Source organism: Anomaloglossus baeobatrachus, chromosome 1 (genome assembly GCF_048569485.1).
Source record: "Anomaloglossus baeobatrachus isolate aAnoBae1 chromosome 1, aAnoBae1.hap1, whole genome shotgun sequence".
NCBI classification, from domain to species: Eukaryota; Metazoa; Chordata; class Amphibia; order Anura; family Aromobatidae; genus Anomaloglossus; species Anomaloglossus baeobatrachus.
The window spans coordinates 86,649,734-86,676,102 of record NC_134353.1 but is presented as its reverse complement, the minus strand read 5'-3'; the positions used below and the strand labels follow the sequence as shown (position 1 = coordinate 86,676,102).

Below are 26,369 nucleotides of genomic sequence, written 5' to 3'. Positions count from 1 at the left end.
GCCGAGGCGGGGAGGCAGCGTGGGCGCGGATGCAACATTGCGGTGCAGCACGGTGCCGGATGGCACTGTTGTACTCACTCAGACACAGAAGAACAGAGTCTCTGGTAAACCAAACGGCTGGATGGACAGGGCCCACAGCTGGCTGCGGTGTTCTCACTCTCCCCGGACGAGTTGATGGCGGCTGTCGTTTTCCTGCACCTGTGTAAGTGTATTGGACTCCTACGGCTTCCCACGGGTAGTCCGCTCCACGGCTTGTACGTGTCGGGAGAGCCCGTTTGCCCGCAGGCGCTGGCCCTTGGCGGTGGCACTTATTCGGACGGGTTGGGCTGTTGCCTTCTGACGGGACTTGGGTGGGAATGAACCCCTGAGGTCCAGACCACAATCAGATAATTTGACCTTTACGGCGGCTCCTAGCCTGGTTGGGGTCTGAGTACCCTGCCTTGGTGCTTGGCTTCAATCTGCTCCCCGGTTTGGTACCGGCGGGCCACCGCCCGACCCCGGTCCAATGGTTCCGCTGACCTACACCAACTCCTGCAGACTGCCACGACCCTCTGCCGACCTTGCTGAACGTGCCTGGGCTCCAACCCAGACACCAACAGTTTTCACGCCTCTCACTTTCACGGTCTACCCCAAACTCCACTGTCTTTTCCTGCCTCCAGGCCCTGTGAACTCCTCGGTGGGTGGGGGTCAACCGCCTGGCTCCGCCCCACCTGTTGTGGACATCAAGTCTGGAGGGTGGCAACAAGGATTTTGTTTGACTGGTGTCACCTACCCAGGGGAAGGGGGTGTGTGTGTGGTGTTACTGTATTGTGACCCCTGGGGGTCCAGGGCGTCACAATGTCATGCCTTTGGAAGCCTCTGACAGATTTATTGGCATCATCTGAGTTAGAGAAACACCTGTAGATGTATTTTAATGCACACCTGAAACACACTGCTTCTTTGTGTGGAATCATGGGAAACTCAAAAGAAATCAGCCAAGATCTCAGGAATGGAATTGTGGACTTGCACAGGTCTGGTTCATCCTTGGGTGCAATTTCCCGATACCTGAAGGTGCCGCGTTCATCTGTACAAACAATTATACGCAAGTACAAACAAGATGGGAATGTTCAGCCATCATACCGCTCAGGAAGGAGATGGGTTCTGTGTACCAGAGATGAACATGGTTTGGTCAGACATGTGCATATCAACCCAAGAACAAAAGCAAAAGACCTTGTAAAGATGCTTGCGGCAGCTGGTAAGATTGTGTCATTATTCACAGAGAAACGGGTACTATATCAACATAGTCTGCAAGGCCACTCTGCCAGGAAAAAAAAAGTCATTACTCCAAAAGAAACACAAAAAAAAGACAGATTACTGTTTGCAAATGTACACAGGAACAAAGACTTTAATTTTGAAACTATTTGGCCAGAATGACCATTGTTACGTTTGGAGGAAAAAGGGAGAAGGTTTGAAGCTTAAGAACATCATCCCAACTGTGAAACACAGGGATGGCATCATCATGTTGTTGGGTTGTTTTGCTTCAGGAGGGACTGGTGCACTTCACAAAATAGACGGCATCATGAGGAAAGAAGATTATGTGGCAATACTGAAGCAACATCTCAAGTATCAGCCAGGAACTTAACACTTAGGTGGAAAAGGGTCTTCCAATTGGACAATGATCTGAAGCATACTGCCAAACTGGTTACAAAGTGGCTTAAGGATAACAAAGTCAATGTTTTGGTGTGGCCATCACAAAGCCCTGATCTCAATCCTTTTGAATATTCATGCACAAAGCTGAAAAGGCCGGTGAGAGCAAGGCGACCTATAACCGTGGCTCAGTTACACCAGTTCTGTCAGGAGGAATGGGCCCAAATTCCTAACAACTATTGTGAGAAGCTTGTGGAAGGAGATCCAAAATGTTTCACCCAAGTCATACAGTTTAAGGGTAATGGTACCAAAAACTAATGAAATATATGTAAACTTTTGATTTTGCAAAAAGTAATAAAAACATTCTCGCTCTCAGTCATTATTCTGACATTTGGCAAATATAAATAATTTTGGTTCCTAATTGACCTAAGACGGGAAAGGTTTATTCTGATTTCACGTCAGATAGTGAGAAAAACATGCAGATGTGTCTTTTTAGATGGTGTATGTAAAATTGTGGTTTCAACTGTATATATCCTATGGATTGACCATAATAAACTGAATTACATAGGAAATGTCTAAAAAAACCCAGTTTCAGCGGACAAATACGCTCTGCCTCGTCGTCTGTATCATACCAAGAATTACATAAGTTTTCGTGAACATTTTCCATTGCTTAGAGATCTAGAATAAGCTGTGAAATTCCACATGAATTCCATCATCTAGAAAAGCACCATAGACCTATAATCTTCCCTGAGCTCGGAATGATGTCATCCCACCATGCACCAACCATACACTGGACTAATAAAAGCTTTCAGAAAAACATGGACTCAATTAGAAATGTATGACACATATCACACAAAAAAACAAAGACTGCTGTGATAAAGCGGGGAAAGTCAATAACTCTAATCTCTGGAATAGAACTGTACGTCTGCCCAAATATATTATGTAATCGCTTACATAGATATTGCCTAATGGATTACAGTAACATTTCTGCCTTAAGTGCACTAGTGATCAGCTGGTCTCAGGCATTGGCTCCATGAAACCTCGAGTGATCAGCTGGTCTCTGGCATCATCTCCATGAAACCTCGAGTGATCAGCTGGTCTCAGGCATTGGCTCTATAAACCACCGAGTGATCAGCTGGTCTCAGGCATCGGCTCCATAAACCACCGAGTGATCAGCTGGTCTCTGGCATCAGCTCCATGAAACCTCGAGTGATCAGCTGGTCTCTGGCATCAGCTCCATGAAACCTCGAGTGATCAGCTGGTCTCAGGCATTGGCTCTATAAACCACCGAGTGATCAGCTGGTCCCAGGCATCGGCTCCATGAACCAAGTGATCAGCTGGTCTCAGGCATTGGTTTCATGAACCCCCGAGTGATCAGCTGATGTCAGGCATTGGCTCTATAAACCCCCGAGTGACCAGCTGGTCTCAGGCATCGGCTCCATAAACCATCAAGTGATCAGCTGATGTTAGGCATTGGCGCTATAAACCCCCGAGTGACCAGCTGGTCTGAGGCATCGGCTCCATAAACCACCGAGTGATCAGCTGGTCTCAGGCATCAGCTCCATGAACCCTCGAGTGATCAGCTGGTCTCGGGCATTGGTTTCATGAACCCCTGAGTGATCAGCTGGTCTCAGGCATTGGCTTTATAAACCACCGAGTAATCAGCTGGTCCCAGGAATCGGCTCCATGAACCATCAAGTGATCAGCTGATGTCAGGCATTAGCTCTATAAACCCCCGAGTGACCAGCTGGTCTCAGGCATCGGCTCCATAAACCCATGAGTGATCAGTCCGTGTTCTTCAGGTTGTACATTTCTTCTGCTATGGCCACTACAGAGGAAATGTGTGCTACATGGTGTCAACTAAAGTAGCTCTTCCACCATGTAATGCAAAGTCGTGTCAGGTCTTTTACAGAAAAAACTACTCAAAATAATAGAAGGGGATCCTCTTTGACAGACACCGTGGGTATACTTGTGACAGACACAGTGGGTATACAGTTATATTTGCAGTTTCTTCTGATAAGCTTCCACAAATTTCTATCTTCACACTTCAGGCTTCATTTACAGCCATTTATTTTTTATTCTGTAGGTGCAGAACAATGAAATGAATGGGCAAAACTGGATCCTTCTTGCCGGACACACAGATCACCAGAGTTCCTTGAGCATCATGAGGTCCGTCAGGTTGGTCATCATGGGGCAATGCATTTCACTGGCCAAAATAGAGCAGCACACTGCATATTTTTTTTTTGTTAGACATTTTTTCTGGATCTGCTCAAACGCAGATGAGGACAGAGCAGTGAAGAGAGATTTGCAAAAAATAGTGTTGGTTGTAATAGTCTGAACAATTATGAAAAAAATAAACCTTGCAGCTCTGACATAGTACATGTTGTTCCCACAACATCCCCCGGATTTGTGACGAGTAGTGATAATGTCAGTAACTTCACCGCTCTTCAGATATACCTGGTCTCGCGCTGCCCTTTGTGTGGCTCCGTGAGAGCAGTAACGTTATGGACATCACCACTCATCACCGAATCGGTGGACATCGTGGGAACGCCAATGACTACATCGGAGCTGCGCAGTTTAATTTTTAAAAATAATTTGGTGAACAAGGCTTTGTCTCTTTTTTTTTTTATTTCTTTATCACACTCTTTTTATGTCTTTCAGGTTTCCACAAATTTGGTAGACTACTTCAGACCGCAATTACTTTTTTTTTTCTTTAGAAGTTGATGACAGCTGACATTAACCCCAACTACCTGTACCCTGAAAGCCAACACACCAAATCAGGAAGAACTGAGACCAATATTAAACCAGGTTAAATACCCATTAGTGCCACATGAAAAGCACTAAAAGGTGTAAGTTTATAATGTGTGTGTGTGTGTGTGTGTGTGTGTGTGTGTGTGTGTGTGTGTGTGTGTGTGTGTGTGTGTGTGTGTGTGTGTGTGTGTGTGTGTGTGTGTGTGTGTGTGTGTGTGTGTGTGTGTGTGTGTGTGTCGGACATTAGTTTGGTCAACTTCCTGTTTCTTCTCTTTTCAAAAAACTTTATTGAGAGAAAAATGCAAATGAGCTGAGGTTCGGGATTCATGTGGAGATTCAGATATGAAACCTAACCACACACTGATCGTGGGGATGTGTCCTTAGGCCTCATTCACACATCTGTATTTTACTTATATGTGTTTTTCATGGTTAGAACATTTACCCATTACAGTAAATTGATGGTGATGATCTATGAGTCTGTGAAAATCTGTGCACTGTCCAGTTTTAGCATGGTTAGGCTATGTTCATACGTGGCATCTTTTTTATGAGTGCTTTTTGACTGCATATTTTTCCTGTGGTCTCAGAAAACGCAGCTTGTGGCCCAAAAAAAAAAAACACATTATGTTTTGTCATGTTTTTGTTAATACGTTTTTTTTTTAAAGGAGAAACAAAACATGATAGAAGAGGAAAATTGACAGATAGCTAGAATAGATAGACAATAGATAAATAGATAAATAACAGATAATAGATAACAGATAATATATAGATAACATATAATACAAAGAACATTTAATTAGATAGAAAGAAATAACAGAATAGCTCTAGAGAGGGATAGCTAGCTTGGCCAGCTGGTTTTTTTTTCATTTTTTTTTTTTAAAAAATGACGTGGGGGACCCCCATTTTTCATATCCACCACAGGAGCAGCAGCAGCTACAGGCTGCAACCCTCAGCTGTGTGCTGTACCTTGGCTGGTTATGAAAACTTGAGGGGACCCCACTTTTTTTTTTTTTTTTAATTATTTTATTTATTTAAAAATAAATAAATGACGTGGGGTCCCCCCCTTTTTTAAAAAAAAAAAAAAAATCAGCCAATGTACAGCAGACAACTGGGGGCTGATATTAGGGTAGGAAGGGCCATCATTATTTGGCCCTTTCCAGCCTAACAATAGCAGCCCACAGCTGCCCCAGATGTGGCACATCCATAAGATGCGCCAATTTTGGCGCTGGGCCCGGCTCTTCCTGTTGCCCTGGTGTGGTGGCAATCATGGTAATAAGAAGTTAATAACAGCCCACAGTTGCTACTAAGCCCTAGCTTAGTGATAGCAGGCGTCTATGAGACAACCCCCATCACTAATCTGAAACTGAAGGTAAATAAACACAAACACCCAAAAAATTCTTTATTTGAAATAAAAGACAAAAAATCCTATTCCTTCACCACTTTATTAACCCCCCAAACACGCCTCCAGATGTAATCCACACGAGGTCCCACGACGCTTCCAGCTCTGCTACATCTGAAAATCACAGCGAGCAGCCACAGAACAAGATGCCCACTGTGAGCTCCATGCAGCAACTGAAGTGAGCTGCACAATAAGTGGTAACGTCACTCAGGTTACCCGTGACCACAGCTGGAGTCCTCCACCTGTGACAACAAGTCACCCGAGTGACTGACGTGAGCCATGTGATCAGTGAAACATAACTCAGGTGACTTCACAGGTGGAAGCCATTGCCATGCTGTGGTCATGGCTAACCTGAGTGACGTCACCCTGAGCGCGCGGCTCACTTCAGTTGCAACTTGAACTTCACAAAGGGCAGTTTTGTTCTATGGCACTCGCTATGAGCTTCAGATATGTAGCAGTGCTGGAAGTGGCGCGGGACCTCGTGTATATTACATCGGACCTGGAAGGTTGTGTTGGGGTCAATAAAGTGGTGAAAGAGGGGGCTTATTTGTCTTTTATTCCAAATAAAGCATTATTTCGGTGTTAGTGTTTATTTCATTTCACTTACAGATTAGTGATGGAGGGTATCTCGGGTAGACACCTGCCATTACTAATCTAGGACTTAGTGGCAGCAATGGGTTGCCAATAACTCCTTTTTATACTCTATTGTACTATACGATATAGACCTGCCCATCAGTGGCTGTGATTGGTTGCAGTCAGACAGCTGTCACTCAGCATGGGGGCGCGTCTGACTGCAACCAATCAAAGCCACCAGTGGGTGAAGGAAGCAATGCATATTCAATGAAGGTAACGAGCAGCTCGGGAAGTGAATGACGGCTGTGGGATCAATGTGGCAGCCGCGCCGGTGATTTGGTAAATATGAAGCGCTTGCTCCTACCCTTTTGCGCCAGATTCTGGACCCCATTGTCTCTATGGGAACTGGCATCTAACCAGATACCAGGGATCAATCCCCCTGCCGACCTTGAGGGATTGATCTGCCAGTCCTGCGAAACACACGGACAATTCGCAAAAAGAATTGACATGCTGCATCTTCAAATACACAGCCAAGATGCAGCCAAAAAAAGATGCACTGTGCGGACAGCAAAATAAAAATCTCATAGATTTTGCTGGGAGAAGGAAATGCATGCATTTAGGTGCATCTTTGTGACGTAAAAAATGCACCAAAAACGCAGTGAAAGATGCAGCGTGTGACCGTAGCCTAAGGAGTAGAAGCTTTGCCATTTTTTATTCCTTTTACGTACAAGAAAAATCACTGATAGTAAAAATTGACACACTGACCAGACACTGATAAAAACCTGTACTTTTTTCCACAAAAAACGGGTTTCTAGAATAGCAATGATTCCTTCTGAATCTGGTGGCCCTTCTAGAAAGTGGAGCATTAGGGCCGGTTAAGATTTTAGTGATTTTTCTCATGTGCAATTATTTTTTATTTTGGGGGTGTGGGGATTTGAGAAGAATTTTCAAACTTCTTCTAAAACAAACATCAAAATTGGATAGCGTTTGGAAAGAATCCGAGTTCTGTAAGTCGGCTTCCTCTTGGGATGATAGTCATTCAGACCAACTTGATGCAGTGTGCGGCGTATACTCCGAGGCCCCCGTAACCTCTGCAGAAATGCTGGCGGCACTCATACGTCTATTTTGAGAAAACAACCTCTGGATATGACGCTGAGCACGTGCACTCAACTTCTTTGGTTGACCATGGCGAGTCCTGTTCTGAGTAGAAACTGTCTAGTTAAACTGCTGTATGATCTTGGCCACCATGCTGCAGCTCATGGTGTTGGCAATCTTCTTATAGCCTTGGCCATCTTTATGTAGAGCAACAATTATTTTTTCAGATCCTCAGAGAATTCTTTGCTGTGAGAAGCCATGTTGAGCTTCCAGTGACCAGTATGAGAGAGTGTGAGCGATAACACCAAATGTAACACCTCTGCTCCCCATTCACACCCGAGACCTTGAATTACATGACACAGAGAGGCTAATTGGGCAAAATTTCACTGTGTGGTTATTTAGAGGTCTCCAAATTTACATTACACGGTTATACATTTGGATGGCACTCAGCCATTCAAATCTATGGGTCTATGAAAAAAAATTGGACTGCAATTGGAGGACACTGACTGACAGACTAGAAAAGTAGGAGAACTTTTTTGTGTTTTTATCTGTACCTTGAAGAAAAATGGATCCCACTCTGATTAGCATAATCTGCCTGTTTTTCACATTTGTCGAAAATATAGTTGTGTAAACCCTCAGTCAGTGATTCTGGTATGTGACAGTTTTTATACGTACCAGAATCACGTACATACACAGACCCATTAAAATCAATGGGTCTGCGCACACACCAGTGATTTTTCACTGACGTGTTTCCATGTGACATACACGAGTGTCCGTGTGCTCCGCACGGAGGCATTTCTGTTGTTTTTTTCTGGCATCACTGATGTCCCACTGACCCCACTACGGTGTGATCCGTTAAACATGTACCAGAAAAACACGTACATTGAAAATAAAAAAGCTTTTTAAACTCCCCCATCTCCAGCAATGCTGTCTCTGGCCGCTGCTCTCTGCTGCTTCCAAGCAGGGCTAATTATTCTCATGCATACGCAACTGACCCAGAAGTAAGTGCAGTGGTGAGAGTCCCAGCGGCCAGAGACAGCAACCGGGAGACTTTAGCACCACGGACATTAGGAGCGGGGACTGGCGAGTTTATCTCTATGAGCTATCATGGATCACTGATCACGGATAGCACATAGAACCCACGTGTGCCGTGAATCACAGTACACGGGAGGGACATATGTGTTTTTAGCACATCAGTGAAAAACATCTCTATTTTTCACTGACGTACTGAAACAGGCTTAAAGGGAACCTGTCACCAGTTTTTTCACTATTAAACTAAAAGTGTCACCTTCTGCAGCTCCTGGGCTGCATTCTATGAAGGTGCACCTTGTGCCCTGACTCCCCTTGCAGACCCCAAAAATAAATTTATAAAACATAACCCCCATTTATGCTAATTACCTGTGTGGCTCAGATGGGCGTGCTCATTTTCTGCTCCTGTCCCCCCTCCTGCCGCTGTTTGCCGTCCTCCTTTCTTGATTGACGTGATGATGCCTCCGTCATCATCCACGTTGTTCTTTCAAATCTTGCGCCTGTACAGTCATGTCTGCTCACGCAGGCGCAGTTCGCTCTGCCATATCGCGGGCAGACCAGAAAACATAGCTGCCCTCGCGCACAGCGAAGAGCTTTTTGCGCAAGCATGAGATTATGGTCGGTGCTGTGCATGGCGTCACTGCGTCATGCTCGCACTTGACCTAATCCTTGTGCCTGTGCAATTAGCTCACCGGCGTGCGCGAGGGCAGCTATGTTTTCTGATCTGCCCATGATCTGGCAGAGCGAACTGCGCCTGCGCAAGCAGACATGACTTCAAAAGGCGCGAGATTTAAAAAGGCAACGTGGATGACAACGGATACGTCATCACGTCAATCAAGAAAAAAGGACGGCAAACAGCGCAGGAGGGGGACAGGAGCAGAAAATGAGCCCGCCCATCTGGCCAACAGAGGTAATTAGCATACCTAACGGTCATGTTTTATAAAGTTAGTTTTGGGGTCTGGAAGGGGAGTCAGGGCCAAGGTGCACCTTCATAGAATGCAGCCCAGGAGCTGCAGAAAGGGAGACTTTTAGTTTAATAGTGATAATTAATAATCAGATGACAGGTTCCCTTCAAATGCGAGTGGCTAAGGCTGCTTTCACACATCCGGCTTGAGCTCTGCGGCTCAATCCGGCTGTGCAAGCTATGCAACGGATGCGGTGAAAACACCGCATCCTTTGCATAAGTTTTTCCTTTGCGGCCAGTCCGGTTTTTGCCGCTTGCGGCATGCTACAGAGCATGCGCAGTGGCAAAAACCGCATGCGGCGGCCGAATGCGGTTATTGCCGCATCGCGCCGCATCCGGCCGCCATAGGCATGCATTGAAAAATGCGCCGCATCGGCCGAATGCGGCGCGATGCGGTTTTCTTTGCTGCACGAAAAAAACGTGCCAGGCAACATTCCATCCGGCCGCCGCATCGGCTAAATCTGCCGCATGCGGCAAAAACCGGATGGAACGCAAGGCCATGCGGCACAATGCGGCACTAATTAAAGTCTATGCAGGAAAATCGCAACCGGCAGCAAAAAAAAACGGTTGCGATTTTCCTGCAAAGTGCCGGAGTGTGCCGCATTGCAGAAACCGGAGGTGTGAAAGCAGCCTAAGGCTAATTTCACACATCAGTTTTTGACATCAGGCACAATCCGGTGTGTGCCTGATACAACGGATCCGGCGCAGAATATGCAAAAACTGATGTGCCTGATCCTTTTTTTTTTGACGGTACCAATATACCTGATCCGTCAAAAAATGGATCCAGCGCATCCGGTTTTTTGCATCCGTTTCGTCCGTTTTTTTGCTGGATCCGTTTTTTCAATAAATTGGAGCATGCTCCCTTTTTTGCCGCATTAAGCCGGATCCGGCCTCCATAGGTTTCCATTGTAAATCACGCCGTATCGCGCCGTCAGAGACAAAAAACGTTACAAGAGATGTTCCATCCAGCTGGCATTAGCCAATTACGACGGGTCCAGCAAAAGCTGGATGCAACGCAAGGCCATCAGGCACAATCCAGCGCTAAGGCCCTGTGCGCACTTACCGGATTTTGCCGCGGATTTTTTGCGGTTTTGCTGCATGTTTCGCTGCAAACAATGTTCATAACATCTCTGCAGTGAATCACCAGCAAAACCTATGGGAAAAAAAAATGCTGTGCGCACTAGGCGGAATTTGACAGCTGCATGTTTCAAAAACAATTGCATGTCAATTCTTTCCGCACGTCGCTGCGGGATGTCACTCCCTTGACTCCAATGTAATCGTGAAATCCCGCAGGGAATAACGCAGGCAGCAAATTCTGTGCGGTTCACTGCGTTTTCCTACGTTATTCCCTGCGGTATTTCGCGGTTTACCTCCGGTAATGTACATCGCTGCCTGCAGTTTTTCAGGGAAGTGATGTCATTACAGGAAGAGGAAGCGGAGCAGAGAGTAAACACACACACATCACACACACACAGACATCACAGACATAGAACACACAAAGAAATCAAACGGAAATATAGAAAAAAAAAAAAACACGTGGGCTCCGCTGTATTTTTACCGTCCAGCCGAGGTAAGCACACAGCGGCGGCCCGGTATTCTCAGGCTGGGGAGGGCGAGGGGCAGGGTTAATGTCCCCCGCCTCACTCCCACCTCCCGCAGCTGAGAATATCAGCCGCAGCTGCCCTGGCACTGTCGCATGCATTATGCGGCAGTACCGGCGTGTCCCCGGCTCTTCCTGCAGCCGTGTAGCAGTGGCAGTCAGGGTAATACAAGGGGTTAATGGTGGCGGATCACCGCCATTAACTCCAGGCTTGATCATGGCAGCGTCTATGTGACAGCTGACATGATCAACCCGTAAGTAAAGTGAATAAAACACACAGAAAAATCCTTTATTTTAAATAAAACACAAACAAGCCTCATTCACCCTTTTATTAACCCCTCCCGAAACAAAGATCCGGCGTAATCCACAGGTCCTGCGCTGCTTACATCCAGCCGCGACTGTCACAGACACTGCTGAATGAATGCAGCCTCGCAGCGAGACAGCAGAGGTAACCACAGGGCATTTCCCACGGCTGGTAATGTGAACTCACTGCCGACCGTGGGAAATGCAGCGATCTGTCCTCTATCGATCTATCTATTCTTCTGTCTCTTTATCTATCTATCTAAAAGAAGGAAATTATTTTTTTTTTCAATGTGCTTTATTGCATTGAATGCAATAAAGCACATACCAACCCGCACGCGGCAATACCGCGAACAATACCGCGGTAAAACCGCAGCAAACCGCGGCAAACCGCATGCGGTTTTCCGCGTTTTTTTACCGCGGGTGCGGTAATCTTTAAATACCTGCGGAATTTTCTTGAGAAAATTCCATTTTCCAGTGCGCACATAGCCTAAGGCTACTTTCACACATCAGTTTTTTTCCATCAGTTACAATCCGGAAAAAAACGGGTAAAATGGATCAGGTACCGCATCCGTTTTATCCCCATAGATTTGCATTGTTACCGGATTGTACCTGATGGCTTTGCATCCGTTTTTTTCCGGATGCGGTAAAATTAGTTAAAGCGGCGGCCGGAGGCAACGTAGCTTGCAACGTTTTTTTGTCCGGCAAAAAACCGCATCGCGCCGCATCCGGCTGCTGCGGTGCATTTTTCAATGCACGCCTATGGACGCCAGATGCGGCGCGATGCGGAAAAAAACGCATCCGGCCACCGCATGCGTTTTTTTTCCACTGCGCATGCTCAGTAGCGTGCCGCAACTGGAAAAAAACAGACGGGCCGCATGTAAAAACTTATGCAAAGGATGCGGTGTTTTCGCCGCATCCGTTGCATAGGTTTCCCAGCCGGATTGAGCCGCACTGCTCAAACCGGATGTGTGAAAGTAGCCTAATACAAATCAATGGGGATATGGCGCCGGATCCGGTTTTTTTCCGGATTGTACCTGATGGAAAAAAACTGATGTGTGAAAGTAGCCTATTTCTGAACACAACCTCATTTCTAGTTATAAGAGGGTGTTGACACTTTTGCAACCACATTATTTGTTTTATTATCCCCCTCCACCCCTGGAAATCGATGTCAGTTTGCTTCTCAATGGAATTGTACAATTATGGGCGATATTAAGAGTTCTGTAATGATTCTGATTGGTATTAATATTTTTTTACATGACAAAATCCCGGAATTTTAAGGTGTGTAGACTTTTTCTATCCACTGTATTCATTTATAGTTAGTATGTATATATAGTAGTGGTACACACATAAAGGCTGTGCACTGTTTGGAGGACGATGCAGCCTCAATGTTTGCCACACATACACATATACATATAGACACATTGTCCTCCTGATTGTGCTAAATAGAAACAAACTATCTTAGCAACATCCCATGATTATACACAGCCCTCCCCACAACAAGCACACTGTAACCTCTTAACTGCTGGATCAGACTTGTAACTACCATTAACACCTTCACCACCAGCAATGGCAGCTGCACTAAAGACAAGACAATAGCATTCTGGATGTGCAAATGAACAGAAAACGATACATCTAGAGCTACAAGAGGAATGCAGAGCACAAAGGGTTAACGCAGTGTTTCCAAAGCCCACCTGCACCATCCGCTGCCTCTCCTCGGGGCCCCGCATGCTGGGCTCCTGCAGGGTCCTTGTAGGGCCACTCAGTCTCTGTATACGGCCTCCAGCACATTAATATCAGCTCTGCATGGCTCCTGTATTACCATCAACAGTTACCAACACCACAGCAACTGGAGGCAGCCATTGTCTGCACCGCCCCGCCCACTCCCAGCAGCCCCGCCCACTCCCAGCAGCCCCTGTGTGGGATTTGGGCAGAGCTGGGATCAGACTGGGAAAGAGCAAAAGGAAAAAACTATGCTACTTCCTTGCAGATTTTGTCCTATATTTTCAGACACAGTATTGCTGGGAGTTGTAGTTCCATAATGCATCAGCTTCCAGTATTTTTGCATCAGTGGTTGTATGACAAAGTCAGGAGTGGCACTACAGAGAAAACTATAATTGAAAGATCGACACCTTTTCTCTGTTTTGGAGACACTCCTGGTTTTAGTATAAATGAGGATAAAAGGATAAATGAGCGCTACCATGCTCGGGTGCTCGGTACTCGTAACTAGTGATGAGTGAGTGTCGCGGGCAGAGGGGACGCGCTCGCCACGCTCGGGTCCGGGGCTTCTGCTGCTGCTGCTCGGTGGCTCGAGCGGTGGACCGGACCCGGGGACTCGAGCAGCACTCCTCACCCGTGAGTGAAAAGGGGTAGTTTGTTTAGGGAGATTGTTCGTGACGCCACCCACGGGACGTGGTGATGATGGCACCACCGCTGCTGATAACGGGGATCCCAGGAGAGATGGTAGGGTCGAGCTGAGATGTTGTCCCCTCCGTGGGTAGGGGTTGGTGATCCCGGGGCCCGGTGGTAGTAACGGGGAGGCCGGATGGCTGGGGTGCAGGGTGCAGGGGTAGCGCGGTGCCGGATGGCTCTGGTGTACTCACTCAGATAGACAATGACAGAGTCTCTGGTAAACCAAACAGCTGGATGGACGGGTCCCACAGCCGGCTGCAGTGTTGTTGTTGTGCTCTCCCCGGACGGCTGATGGTGGCTGTCTTTCCCTGCACCTTTTAGTAAGTTCTTGACTCCTGTGGTTGCCCACCGGTAGTCCGCTCCCCGGCGTATAGGTGCCGTAGGAGCCCGTGTTGCCCGCAGGCGCTGGCCCTTGGATCTCTAGCCTGTGGTGGTGGCTGTATATCCTTTCTGGGTGGACGGTTGCCTTCAATCGGGACTTGGTAGTTGGGAAACCCCTGGGGTTCCTGTCACATTCGGATTTGACTATTGACGGCGGCTCCAAGCCTGGTCGGGGTCCGATGGCCCTGCCTGTGTGCTTAGCTTCACTCCGTTCCCCGGTCAGGTACCGGCGGGCCGTCGCCCGACCCCGGTTCTTACGGCTCAGCGGAGTTCCACTAACTCCTGCAGACGGCCAACACCATCTGCCAACCTTGCTGTTAGTGTCTGGACTCCGATCCAGACACGCAAGTGTTCACTCCTCTCTCCTTCACCTCCTGAGCTCAACTGTCACTTTTCCCGCCTCCAGGCCTGTGAACTCATCAGTGGGTGGGGCCAACCGCCTGGCTCCGCCCCACCTGGTGTGGACATCAGACCCTGGAGGGAGGCAACAAGGGTTTTGTGTTTGGCTGGTGTATCTGCCTAGGTCGGGTGCTCGGTACTCGTAACTAGTGATGAGCGGGCACTACCATGCTCAGGTACTCTGTACTCGTAACTAGTGATGAGCGGGCACTACCATGCTCAGGTGCTCTGTACTCGTAACTAGTGATGAGTGAGCACTACCATGCTCAGTACTAGTAATGAGCAGTTAGATGCTTGGATGAGTGCTACTAGAGTGCCCATATATAATATAATGGAAGTCAATAGGAAATTCCAGTATTTTTTTTGGGTAATGTGTTCGAGTTCCACATTGTCTACCATTATACTCGGGTACTCAAGTTGTGCCCATCCAAGCATCCAACCTGCTCTCGGTACTAGTACCGAGTATCCAAGCATGGTATTGCTCTCTCATCACTAAATGTATCCTCTGAAATGCCACAGGATACCAGACTTAAGGTGACTTTACACGCTACGAGATCGCTAAAGCGATCTCGTTGGGGTCACGGAATTTGTGACGCACATCCGGCCGCTTTAGCAATCTCGTTGTGTGTGAGACCTATGAGCGATTTTGAATCGTCGCAAAAACTTTCAAAATCGCTCAACGGTGACATGCCCCCTATTCCCAATTATCGTTGCTGCTGCAGTAACGATGTTGTTTGTCGTTCCTGCGGCAGCACATATCGCTATGTGTGACACCGCAGGAACGACAAACATCTCCTTACCTCTGTCCACCGGAAAAGAAGGAAGGAAGGAGGTGGGCGGCATGTTCCGGCCGCTCATCTCCTCCTCTCCTTTTCTATTGGGCGGCGGTTCAGTGACGCTGCTGTGACGTCGCTGTGACACTGAACGAACCGCCCCCCTTAGAAAGGAGGCGGTTTGCCGGTCACAGCAATGTTGCTGCACAGGTATGTGCGTGTGACGCTGCTGTAGCGATAATGTTCGCTACGGCAGCGATCACCACATATCGTGCCACTGACGGGGGTGGGTGCTATCGCACACGACATCGCTAGCCGATGCTAGCGATGTTGCAGCGTGTAAAGCGGCCTTAAGGCTAAATGCACGGATCTATTGTACACATCCGTGTGCTTTCAGTTTTGTTTTATTTTGCCTTGAGCATAGCATTGACCCATAGAGTCTCATTGATCCATACACACATCATTTTAAAAAATATTTCTGTGTCTCCAGTCTGGAAGACTCCGAGCATGTGCCTACTTTGCCAATTAGACTCGGCCATTAAAGGGGACCTGACAGCTGATACACGCTGCCTGATCCGTGGGCAGTAAGTACCAGACGCTGGGTGCATGATCTCAGTCAGGTATGTTCAATTCTCAAACGCTGCAGAATTTCAGAGAAAAACATAGCTTTAATATCCGCTAAGGACAAAACCGCATGTGAGACAGTCAGACAGGTGGGTCCCTGGTGTCTTCCCCCACTTGCTGCCCTGGGTTGATAGATGTCTCCCTGTGAGGCCTCCTTCACATGTCAGTGATTCTGGTACGTTTGTCGCCGTTTTCATGTGTATCGGAATCACGGACATATGCAGACCCACTAAAATCAATGGGCCTGCGTACACATCAGTGTTTTCACAAGGACCGTGTATTCCACCAGTCTGTTTTTCTCTAGCAGCACTGATGTCACATGGACCACACAGTGTGATCTGCGTGACATGTACTGGAAAAAAGACGTGTCTGAAATAAAATGATTTTCTATACTCACCTGTCTTCAGCACTGCTGTCACTTGCTTCAGGGCCTGCTCGTTATGCTCATAGTGTAGCAACCACGGGGCAAGGGGTTAAGTTACTTGTCGCAGGGCCAGTGATTTCGGGTTAGGGAGATGTCACGGGGTGGCCCTTGTGCCGGCTTCGTGGCCTTGAGGTGTACAATAAAGGAGGGGGTGGTGATAATGGAGGTTTTTAATTTTGTGACGCCACCTGCGGTATGCGGCCAGAGAATTAGCCTCTGCTGTCACTGTCCTCCGTTTCGGATGGTAATAGCAGCTGTGATGTTTCTGCTCCCCACAGTTGGAGCGGGTCCCAGGGAGGATGATGAGGGGAGTAGTAATGGTCGTTGGCGCTAAATTGCGGGGTGTCGGCAAGGACAGGCGGACACACTCTCTGCGGGTTCCAGGTGTTTTACTCATAGTTCTTTAAGTATCCCAGTTGCCGCTTCCGAAGCACTGGCGACCACTGTGATGGGCCCCAGTGGATCCCGAACAATTCGAGATCACCGCCAGTGTTCCCACTGTGAGTCCTTTCTGGTGGGGGTCCCTCCAATTCCGGTGTATGTGGAATATGGAGCGGTCTGCGGGTGTTTCCTGCACTCTCTGCAGACGCTGAATCTCGTGTAGCTGTAGAGAACACGGGCTGGGCTGGATGCTCCAAGCCACAGGTCTTCTGGAGCTCCCCGAAGTGTGATGTAAAAGAAGATTGGACCGAGGTCCCAGGTGTGTCTCACCCCAAGCTGTACCCGAGGCTAACTGGCTATGTGTGAAGATGCTCCTTCCCTTTTCCCCAAGTGGTGCCGCCCCCAGGTGGTTGTCATAGTGACTGGGAAAGTCCCATGCTTCGTGATGGCCACCCCCCTATCTATCCCAAGCCAACCCCCAGTGGGAAAGCACCTAACTGTGTTTGTTGTGTGAATGTGAGAAACACCAGCGATTACCCTCTCCTTACCCAGGATGAGTACTACATCTTAAAGGAGATGCAGTACCCTGTGGCGACTGAAGCCTCGATTGCATATTCACTGCATCGTGGACCCGGAAGCAGGTGTGACCGCAGCACTAGAGACAGCAGCACCGGGAACAGGAGAGTAAAAAGTACCTGCTCTCCGTGTGCTATCACAGACAGCACACGGAGAACATGTGTGCCAAAATCACTGAGTTGAGAAACACGTGATGGTGTCTCTGCGGTGCTGGATGTTTATCTCCCTATGGTCAACCATCCTTACCTATGTAGCCTTTTACTAGGCGATAGCTAGCGATGTCATGCACGATAGCACTCGCCCCCGTTGCTCGTGCGACATTTGGTGATCGCTGCCATAGCGAACATTATCGCTACAGCTGCGTCACACGCACATACCTTGACAGCGACATCGCTGAGACCGCCGAACAATCCCTCCTTCAAGGGGGAGGTGCGTTCAGCGTCATAGCGAAGTCACTGCGGTGTCACTAAGCGGCCGCCCAATAGCAGAGGAGCGGCAGAGATGAGTGGCCGGAACATACCGCCCACCTCCTTCCTTCCTCATTGCCGGTGGACGTAGGTAAGGAAATATTCGTCGTTCCTGCGGCATCACACATAGCGATATGTGATGCCGCTGGAACGACGAACAACATCGTACCTGTGTACCGCCCTGTGCTCGGCTGCAGCCGAGCCGCTCGGATCCGAGCTTGTTGGTGGGTGGCTTGAGCGCCTCCGGACCCGGGGTCACTTCGATCTGAAAGGGTGCTGGCGCTACTTAGGGGGGTGGTAGGTAGGTATACGGACGGAGCCATGTTTAAGTTCGTGACGCCACCCACGGGATGTGGTGAAGGTGTAGACACTACCACTGCAGTTACGGGGCACCCGGGGGAGATGGTTATGCAGCAAGATGTTAACCCCTTTGTGGGCAGGGATGATGGCCCCGGGACCCGTTGGGAAGAAGTAGCTGGGCGGTGCGCGGCCGGATGGCACTGTTGTACTCACTGTTATTGACACACACAAGTCTCTGGTAAACAAAGTTGATGGTGGTCGGTGCCCGCAGCTGGCTGCGTCTGGTCCCCCACCCGATTCGGTGGTCTTTGCCTTTCTCCTGCACCGTGTAGTGTATGTGTAGACTGCCTGCGCTTCAGCGACGGGAGTCCGCTCCCTGGCTGTGTATATGTTGGGAGAGCCCGTTTGCCCGCAGAGGCTGGCCCATGGGATCTCTCTGCCTGTGCGGTGGCTTTCTATCCTCCTCGGTGGGCTGTTGTCTTCAGTCGGGACTTGGGTGGGAAAGGACCTATAGTCCAGACCGCAATCAGTGAATTAACTCAGTCCAGTGGATTCTGGACCTCGTTTCAGGGTCTGAGTACCCCCCTGTGTGCTACGGTTTCCAATCGGTTCCTTGGGTCGGTACTGGCGGTTCCTCGGGTCAGTACTGGCGGGCCACTACCCTGTCCCGGTCCACCACGGTTCCACTGAGCCATCTTCCCGACTCCTGCAGGCTAGGTTACCGTATGCCTCCTAGCCAAGGTGTGCGGGCTACGACCCTCACACCTGACAGTCAGTCACAGGCCTGTCACACCGGCCTGTCCTCCTCACACTCCTCCTGACTGACCACTCTGTGACGCCCTGGGCAAACCAGGGGTCACAGGTCACTACACCACACGCACCCCACATTCCCTGCAGGTACACCGAGGTCAAAACTAAAATCCTTGTTGCCTTCCTCCAGGTGCTGGTGTCCACACCAGGGGGTGGGCCAGGCGGTTGGCTCCACCCACCGAGGAGTTCACAGCCCTGAAGGCGGGAAAACCAGGCAGTCCAGCTAGGGCAGTGAAAGGGAAAGGAAGTGAGAGTGAAGCTGGTGAAGTGGTAAAGGAGGAAAGTGAGAGAATGTGAAGAAAGTTACAGCAAGAAGCCTGAAGTTGGTCCGGGTGTGTGCCCCGGACTGAGACAGCAAGGTTGGCAGACGGCGGTGACCGTCTGCAGGAGAGGCTGCTCGGAGGTTGCCGAAAGGACCGTGGACGGGTGGTGACCCGGCGGTACCGGAGCGGTATACAAAGAACAGTCAGCACCAGGGCAGGGGCCTTTCGGATCCCGGCAAGGCTAGGAGTCGCCATAATTTGCCAAATCCGTCAGTGAAGGGGACGACTGTCTCCCAACAACCAAGTCCCGTTTGAAGGCAACAGTCCGACCGTTAAGGGGAGACACCGCCACCACCAAGGCACCAGTTTCCCAGGGCCAGCGCCTGCGGGCAAGAGTGGGGCTCCTCCGGCCCATATCCAGGCTGGGGAGCGGGTTACCGGTGGGAATCCATCGCTACCAACAGACTACACATAGGTGCAGGGAAGAGACCGTCACCGTCAACTGCAGGGAACATCAGCACCGCAACCGTCCGAGGGACCTGTCCAACCAGCCGTTTGTTTACCGAGAACTGTGTCGTGTTTACTGGCGGAGTGAGTACCTCCGTGCCGTACGGCACAGCGCTGCCCCTGCGCCCCTGCACCTCCACAGGCCCCGTAACCCGCCTGTCCACCATCCCAACCCCATCACTGGGCCCCGGGACCACCAATCCCCTACCCACGAAGGGGCAAATCAACAACTGGCTGCTCCATACCACCACTCCCGGGATCCCCAGCCAGAGCAGCGGTGGTGTCCACATAATCACCACAACCGTGGGTGGCGTCACGGACAATAAACAATCCCCACAACCAAACCCCTTTCACTCACGGGCGAGGAGCGCCGCTAGAGTCCCTGGGATCCGGCCCATCGCTCGAGCCACCGAGCAGCAGCAGGCCACGGCAGCAGCGGCAGCCGGACCCGAGCAGTGGGAGGGCACGGCGTCCTCTCCTCCGCCCGCGACAACTTGGCGTCACGAACAGGATCTTACCGCTCTGCCGTCTGGTAGAGGTGCGCCTTGTTACCGCCGAAGGTGTCCGGCCAGAAAATTTCAGAAGCCGCCATCTTTGGCGCGAAGAGTTCCCGCTCGAGCGTCTTCTCGAGTAGCAGAGGCGCGAAGGCCAAATCCCCGCCCCAATAGAGGAGGGGCCGGGAAAGAAGCTAAGAGAGCCGGAATGGCGGCTGGACGCATGTGAGGTGGCTATAAAAGCAGGGACGCCAGGACCCTGTGGCCATCTTGTTGCTAGTTCCTGGAAAGCACGACTGCCGAGATGTCCGCTCCAGCTAATAACAGCGAGACCCCCGCGCCCGGCACGGCGACGTGGTTGAGGGACCGGACCATCCCGCTGAGTAATCGTCTGCAAGCCCACATGCAACTCCTCCTGGAGGAGTGGGAGACCGACATGGTGGACGTGGTGGCTGCTATGTGGAGACGCGAGGTGGAAGAGGATTTGGAGGAGCGGGTAAGAGACCCACGCCCCTGTATTCCTGAGGGATCGGCCGTTGGAGCTGAGGGGCCCGGCTGGCTTCCGCTCACCCTGCCTCTCTCCCCGCTACCCGTGATAATGGCTGCCGCTCCGCCATTAGGCCCGCTACCTGCCCAACCGGTAGCGATACCCTGCCAAGCCGCCCCGGCGGACCAGTCGGCTGCAGACGTCCAGGATGTCCCCGAAGTACACCAGGGGGAACCGCTAGGACCGCGGCCCCTTAACAGGATGGTACCAGAAGTCTCGGTAGTGACTGTGCCAGACCCCGAGCCCGGGACTGTGGCTTGGATGAAGGCCCGGGTGATTCAATTCCATCAGCGTCAGCAGGATCAGATCTTCCGGATGATGGAGCAGTGGACCAACGAGGTGGAGATGCTGATTACAACTGCCCCGATGTACGAAGGGGGAATAGATGTATCAGAGTCGATTGGTGACCCACGTCCCTATGTCCTACCAGGACCGGCCGCTGCGGCTGAGGGGCCCGGCCTAGTCTCGGCCTATGCATCACCCTTGCCGTTACTTATGGGGCGCCTCAGTGTCAGCTCGCCTAATCTGCTGCTCCGTGCTACCGCAGAAGGGTCTGAAGTGCTGGATGCTGGAGGTCAGGAGGCTGCGGCAGCTGGCGGTAACCCGCCTGACGCAGGAACAAGAGATGATGACTCCGGCCCCAGCCCCGGGTCTGCTGCTGAGCTGGAAGAGGCAATGGAGCGTGCCCGCTATGTAGGAGGTCCAGTGGTCTTCCATACCCCGCGTACCGGTGGAAATGGGTACCGGGTGCCCCTGTCACAGCAGGCATGTCAGTGCATGCTGGATATGCTGGTGGAGGGGGATGGAGCCGCTTTAGCTGAAGACTCTGAGTAATGGCAGCAGAGCACCGTTGCACCGTCCCCGTTGGGACCACCAGTGTGTCTGAATTACAGTTTGAAAGTTTTAAAAATGATGACAAATGATTACCATTAAAGTCACCTGATCTGAAGCTATGATTTGGAAAACCGGCCGTTGCCGGCACCGTTGTCCCCGTGGGGACCATTTAAAAAGTTGCATGAGGAACTGCTCATGGACAAGCCCTTGAACTTGCAGGGCAACCACAAACGTTAGTGGCATGTAAATAAGTTATGTTACCGATACCGTTTCCGCAGTTGCCACCTCCGGAGAGGCAGGTTGGAGGAAGGGCCCGCAGTAGAGCCGGCTGGGGCCCAGCCACCACAGGAACCGGTGGCTACCCTCTGGAGGGGAAGGACAGATCCCACTCGGGTGACTTGGTGCAGGACTGGGGTCAAGGGGTGCTGTCTGTTTTCTAGGGGCAGCATCAGGGCCAGGTTGCTTGGGTGGGAGAGAGCGGAAACCGTAACCGTTAACCGTTAAAACCGTAACGTTTAAGAAATGTGCCTCCCGATGTGGGATGATGTTTTTCTATATGTATTATGCTTTATATTTTTCAGAAAAACAAAAAGGAAAATAAAACCGGTGTTGGACGGGCAGCCCGAGGACGGTCTGCGTTTTGCTAAGGGGGAATGTGACGCCCTGGGCAAGCCAGGGGTCACAGGTCATGACACCACCACACACCCCACATTCCCTGCAGGAACACCAAGGTCAGAACACAAATGTTGCCTTGTTGCCTTCCTCCAGGGGCTGATGTTCACACCAGGGGGTGGGCCAGGCGGTTGGCTCCGCCCACCGAGGAGTTCACAGCCCTGGAGGCGGGAAAACCAGGCAGATGAGTTTGAGTGGAGTTGGAGAGTAGAAGGAAGTGGTAGAGGAGCAAGTGACAGTAGTGGAAGTGAAGGAAAGTGACAGCAACAGAGCCTGAAGTTGGTCCGGGTATGTGCCCCGGACTGAGACAGCAAGGTTGGCAGACGGCGGTGATCGTCTGCCGGAGAGGCTGATTGGAGGTTGCCGAAAGGACCGTGGACGGGTGGTGGCCCGGCGGTACCGGAGCGGTATACAAAGAGAGGCCAGCACCAGTGGCAGGGGCCTTTCGGATCCCGGCAAGGCTAGGAGTCGCCATAATTTGCCAAATCCGTCAGTGAAGGGGACGACTGTATCCCAACAACCAAGTCCCGTTTGAAGGCAACAGTCCGACCGTTAAGGGGAGACACCGCCACCGCCAAGGCAAGGTTACCGGTGGGAATCCACCGCTACCAAAGAACCGTATTTAGGTGCAGGGAAGAGACCGTCACCGCTAACTGCAGGGAACATCAGCACCGCAGCCGTCCGAGGGACCCGTTCAACCAGCCTCTTGTTTACCGTGAACTGTGTCATCATCCTTGGGCTGAGTGAGTACCTCCGCGCCGTGCGGCACAGCGCTGCCCCTGCGTCCCTGCACCTCCACAGGCCCCATAACCCGCCTGTCCACCAATATAACCCCCTGTCATCGGGCCCCGGGATCACCAAGCCCCCTACCCACGGAGGGGCAAACCAACATCTAGCTGCTCCATACCACCACTCCCGGGATCCCCAGACAGAGCAGCGGTGGTGTCCACACAATCACCACAACCGTGGGTGGCGTCATGGACATTAATCAAATCCCCCACCAACAAATCACCCCTTTCACTCACGGGCGAGGAGCGCCGCTCGAGTCCCCGGGATCCGGCCCATCGCTCGAGCCACCGAGCAGCAGCAGCAGCCGCAGAGCAGCGGCGGCCGGACCCGAGCAGTGGGAGAGCGCAGCGTTGACACCCTCCTCCCCGCCCGCGACATTTGTACAGATGAACAAGTCCACAATTCTCTTCCTGAGATCTTGGCTGATTTCTTTTGACTTTCCCATGATGCTACACAAAGAAGCAGTGTGTTTCAGGTGCGCATTAAAATACATCCACAGGTGTGTTTCTAATTAACTCAGATGTTGCCAATAAACCTATCAGAAGCTTCCAAAGACAAGACATCATTATGTGGGCTGCCCTATATTGTTTAAAGGCATAGTACTATTAGTGTATGTAACTTTTGACTTTGCAGAAAGTAATAAAATGCCTTAAAACATTCTCTCTCTTATTATTCTGGTATTTAGCAAATATAAGCAATTTTGGTTCCTAATTGACCTAAAACATGAAAGGTTTATTCTGATTTCATGTCAGATAGTGAGAAAAACCTACAAATGTGTCTCTATAGAGAGTGGATATAAACTTCTGGTTTCAACTGTATGTATATTCGAAAAGTTTCTCCTTGCTGATAGTTTCCCTTTAAAATAATATGTGACTAGATCCTGCTTCTCAAGCTGCCAACATCTTTTTTGAGAAATATTTTATAAGACTAGTTGGAATCTTAAACATCAACATTTCTTTTAACGAATATACAAACAAAGTTGATCAAAGGTAAGGAGCCCTGGTAATTAGCTTTTAACTAGGCATTTTCTAAGCAAACTTTAGATAGTTTGTGACTCTGCTTATAAACAATTTAAAATATGGGATACTAAGAGTGTCATATTTGCTGAATGGGTCTGGTATTGTTACGGATTCTGGTAGTTTTGCATTTTACGTATTGTATTTTATTCTTACAGTTTTGCTAGTTATTATCTAACAAAGTCTTGTAAAGATTCATTTCAATTTCCCAAAACTGAAGATAATACGTAAGTATGCCTGTTACTATTGATATTTTTGTCCTAACCTAATTCATTTAAAAATGTCATTTCTCACATACTACTCTCATCGTCAATTCTAAATAGCCTGACATTCCAGGACATGGGCTTAGAGACCAACCAGCAGAAACAATATAGTAAGATTGTAAAAATTAGGGTAAGTTCACATTGTGTTCAGCAGTGATTTGATAGCTTCTGTCTGAATCCCTAAGAAGGGGAACTGAGACATAGGGATCCATTCCTTGATCGACCCATTCATTAAAATGAAACTAATGGAGTTCAGATGTTCTCTATTTGTGCCTCTTTGCATTGGTGTTGTCACAGTCTTCGCCCCGGTTTTGGACTGGAGCTTCTCATCTCCATCTGGCTATCTACATTTAAATATGGTTCTTTTTCTTTTTGCATTGAAATGGTTAATGTCAGTTTTGCTGTTAGCAGCTTTTTCAGCAGTCCCTAGCTGAGTGCTTTAGCTGCAGTAGCTTTGTGATCATGCCCTTCAGTTTTAAATAGATGTGTTACCCAGCAATCCTTGCTGAAGATACAAATCCATTTGTATACAGGCCTCCTTGGTGGAAGGAGCTGAGTTGGAGAGTTCCATAAGCCAGACTTTATCTTTTTCTGTTGCTGCTGTTTTTTCCCTGTTTGTCTCACCTACTCTCTTGTCTTATTAGTGCAGTGGAGGGTTTAGTGAACCTCACCCACCTCTCACTAGTCAGAGCATCTATAGGGTTTTCCAGAGTCTCAGAGTGCTGCTCGGCGACAGTTGTGGAGACTGTATAGGGACTGCCTAGGAGAGTAGGGACAGCTACAGGTGAGGATAGGAGGTGTCCATCTACCCTCTCACTAGTCACATTGCCCACCATCATTATTGTGTCTTCCGTGTTCCCCCCTTGTTTGCGGTGTTTTGGTGTTTTTTTCTTTGGACATCAGACTCCTTTTGGTCTGAACGCACTCTCCACGCTTAAAGCGTGACAGGTGTCCATTTTTACAGAGGGGAAAAAGTACAAAGTTGATGCAATTCTGACACTTCACCTTCCAGTGAGGTAGAATAGATGATTGGGATCCTTCTTTTTGTGATGTGAGAGCACTGATGGACACTGACAGAAGAGGGCAAGAGCAATATATGGGGCCTTTGGAGTTCATGAACTCTTCAAAATGCATAACTACACCTGGAAGTAGAAATGGGCCCCCTAACACCTTGCACTCTTATGTGACTGCACATGTTGAACCAATAATATGTCCTCACCTGAGTGAGGGTACCAGTTCCTGGGCCCGCAATGATAGGTGTTGAATGTATTTTGTGGGAAATCATGAAGGTCCCAACTCGATTGAGTATCAGAAAAGTCCAAACTTGGGCAATTTTCGTACACCCTGAGGCAGCAGAGGCAAAGCTAAGGTCCTTTGGGCCCCTGGAGAAAATCATGTTTTTCTGAGCTCCTATAGGCTGATTTATGAACACTTGAGAGTTTAGCTCAATATTGGGAAACAGAAAACCTTAAATGATAAACAGTGCAAAACCTTTAACGAAATTCGAATGCAAAAAAATACATGCTTTTAAGTATATACGGTAAATGAATAAGTAAACTGTCATAATCCAGGCCGGCTTTTTCCTGCTGTGGTCACACACAGCTCCTGCCTGGTCATGTCATGGGTTAACTTCCCTTGCCTTGTTCTGGATCCCAGGACGCTATATATTGCCTCTCTACCTATGGCTCAGTGCCAGTGATATTTCTGCCTTTCAGCGTGTATACTAGCTTTGGTGAGTGTTCCCGATTTGTCCTGTCTCCCTGCTACTGTGTCCTGACTTGTACCCTCCCCAGTTCATACGTCTGTCCCATTCCCTGTCTGTTGTTTGTGTTTCCCTCTGCATGCCTGATCTCCCGGCTTCCGGTTCTGTTTTCTGACTTTTTATCCTCCCTTTGCTCTTTGCCTTGACTTGACTTTCCTGGCTAGACCCTGACTGTTTGACTACTCTATTGCCCCCTGGTGGTTCACCTGTTAACTGCTTGCTGAAGTTACTCTGCTGTACTTCAGCTGTCTTTCCGTTACAGTGTTACTTTGTCTCTCCTTCACTACTCTGCTGCCACCAAGTGGGGAATACGCTGTACTACGTCTTACTAGCCCTTTGTA

At 49.5% G+C, this 26,369-nt stretch overlaps 1 protein-coding gene across 1 annotated transcript in view; it reads right to left on the bottom strand.

Moving 5' to 3' along the window:
- The window catches only part of CC2D2A (coiled-coil and C2 domain containing 2A), a 180,422-nt gene extending 167,213 nt beyond the window's left edge, over positions 1-13,209 (bottom strand). The window contains 1 exon segment of the mRNA XM_075346899.1: positions 13,029-13,209. Coding sequence (XP_075203014.1) covers positions 13,029-13,064 — 36 coding nt within the window. The 5' untranslated portion in view covers positions 13,065-13,209.
- Between the last annotated feature and the right edge of the window lie 13,160 nt (positions 13,210-26,369).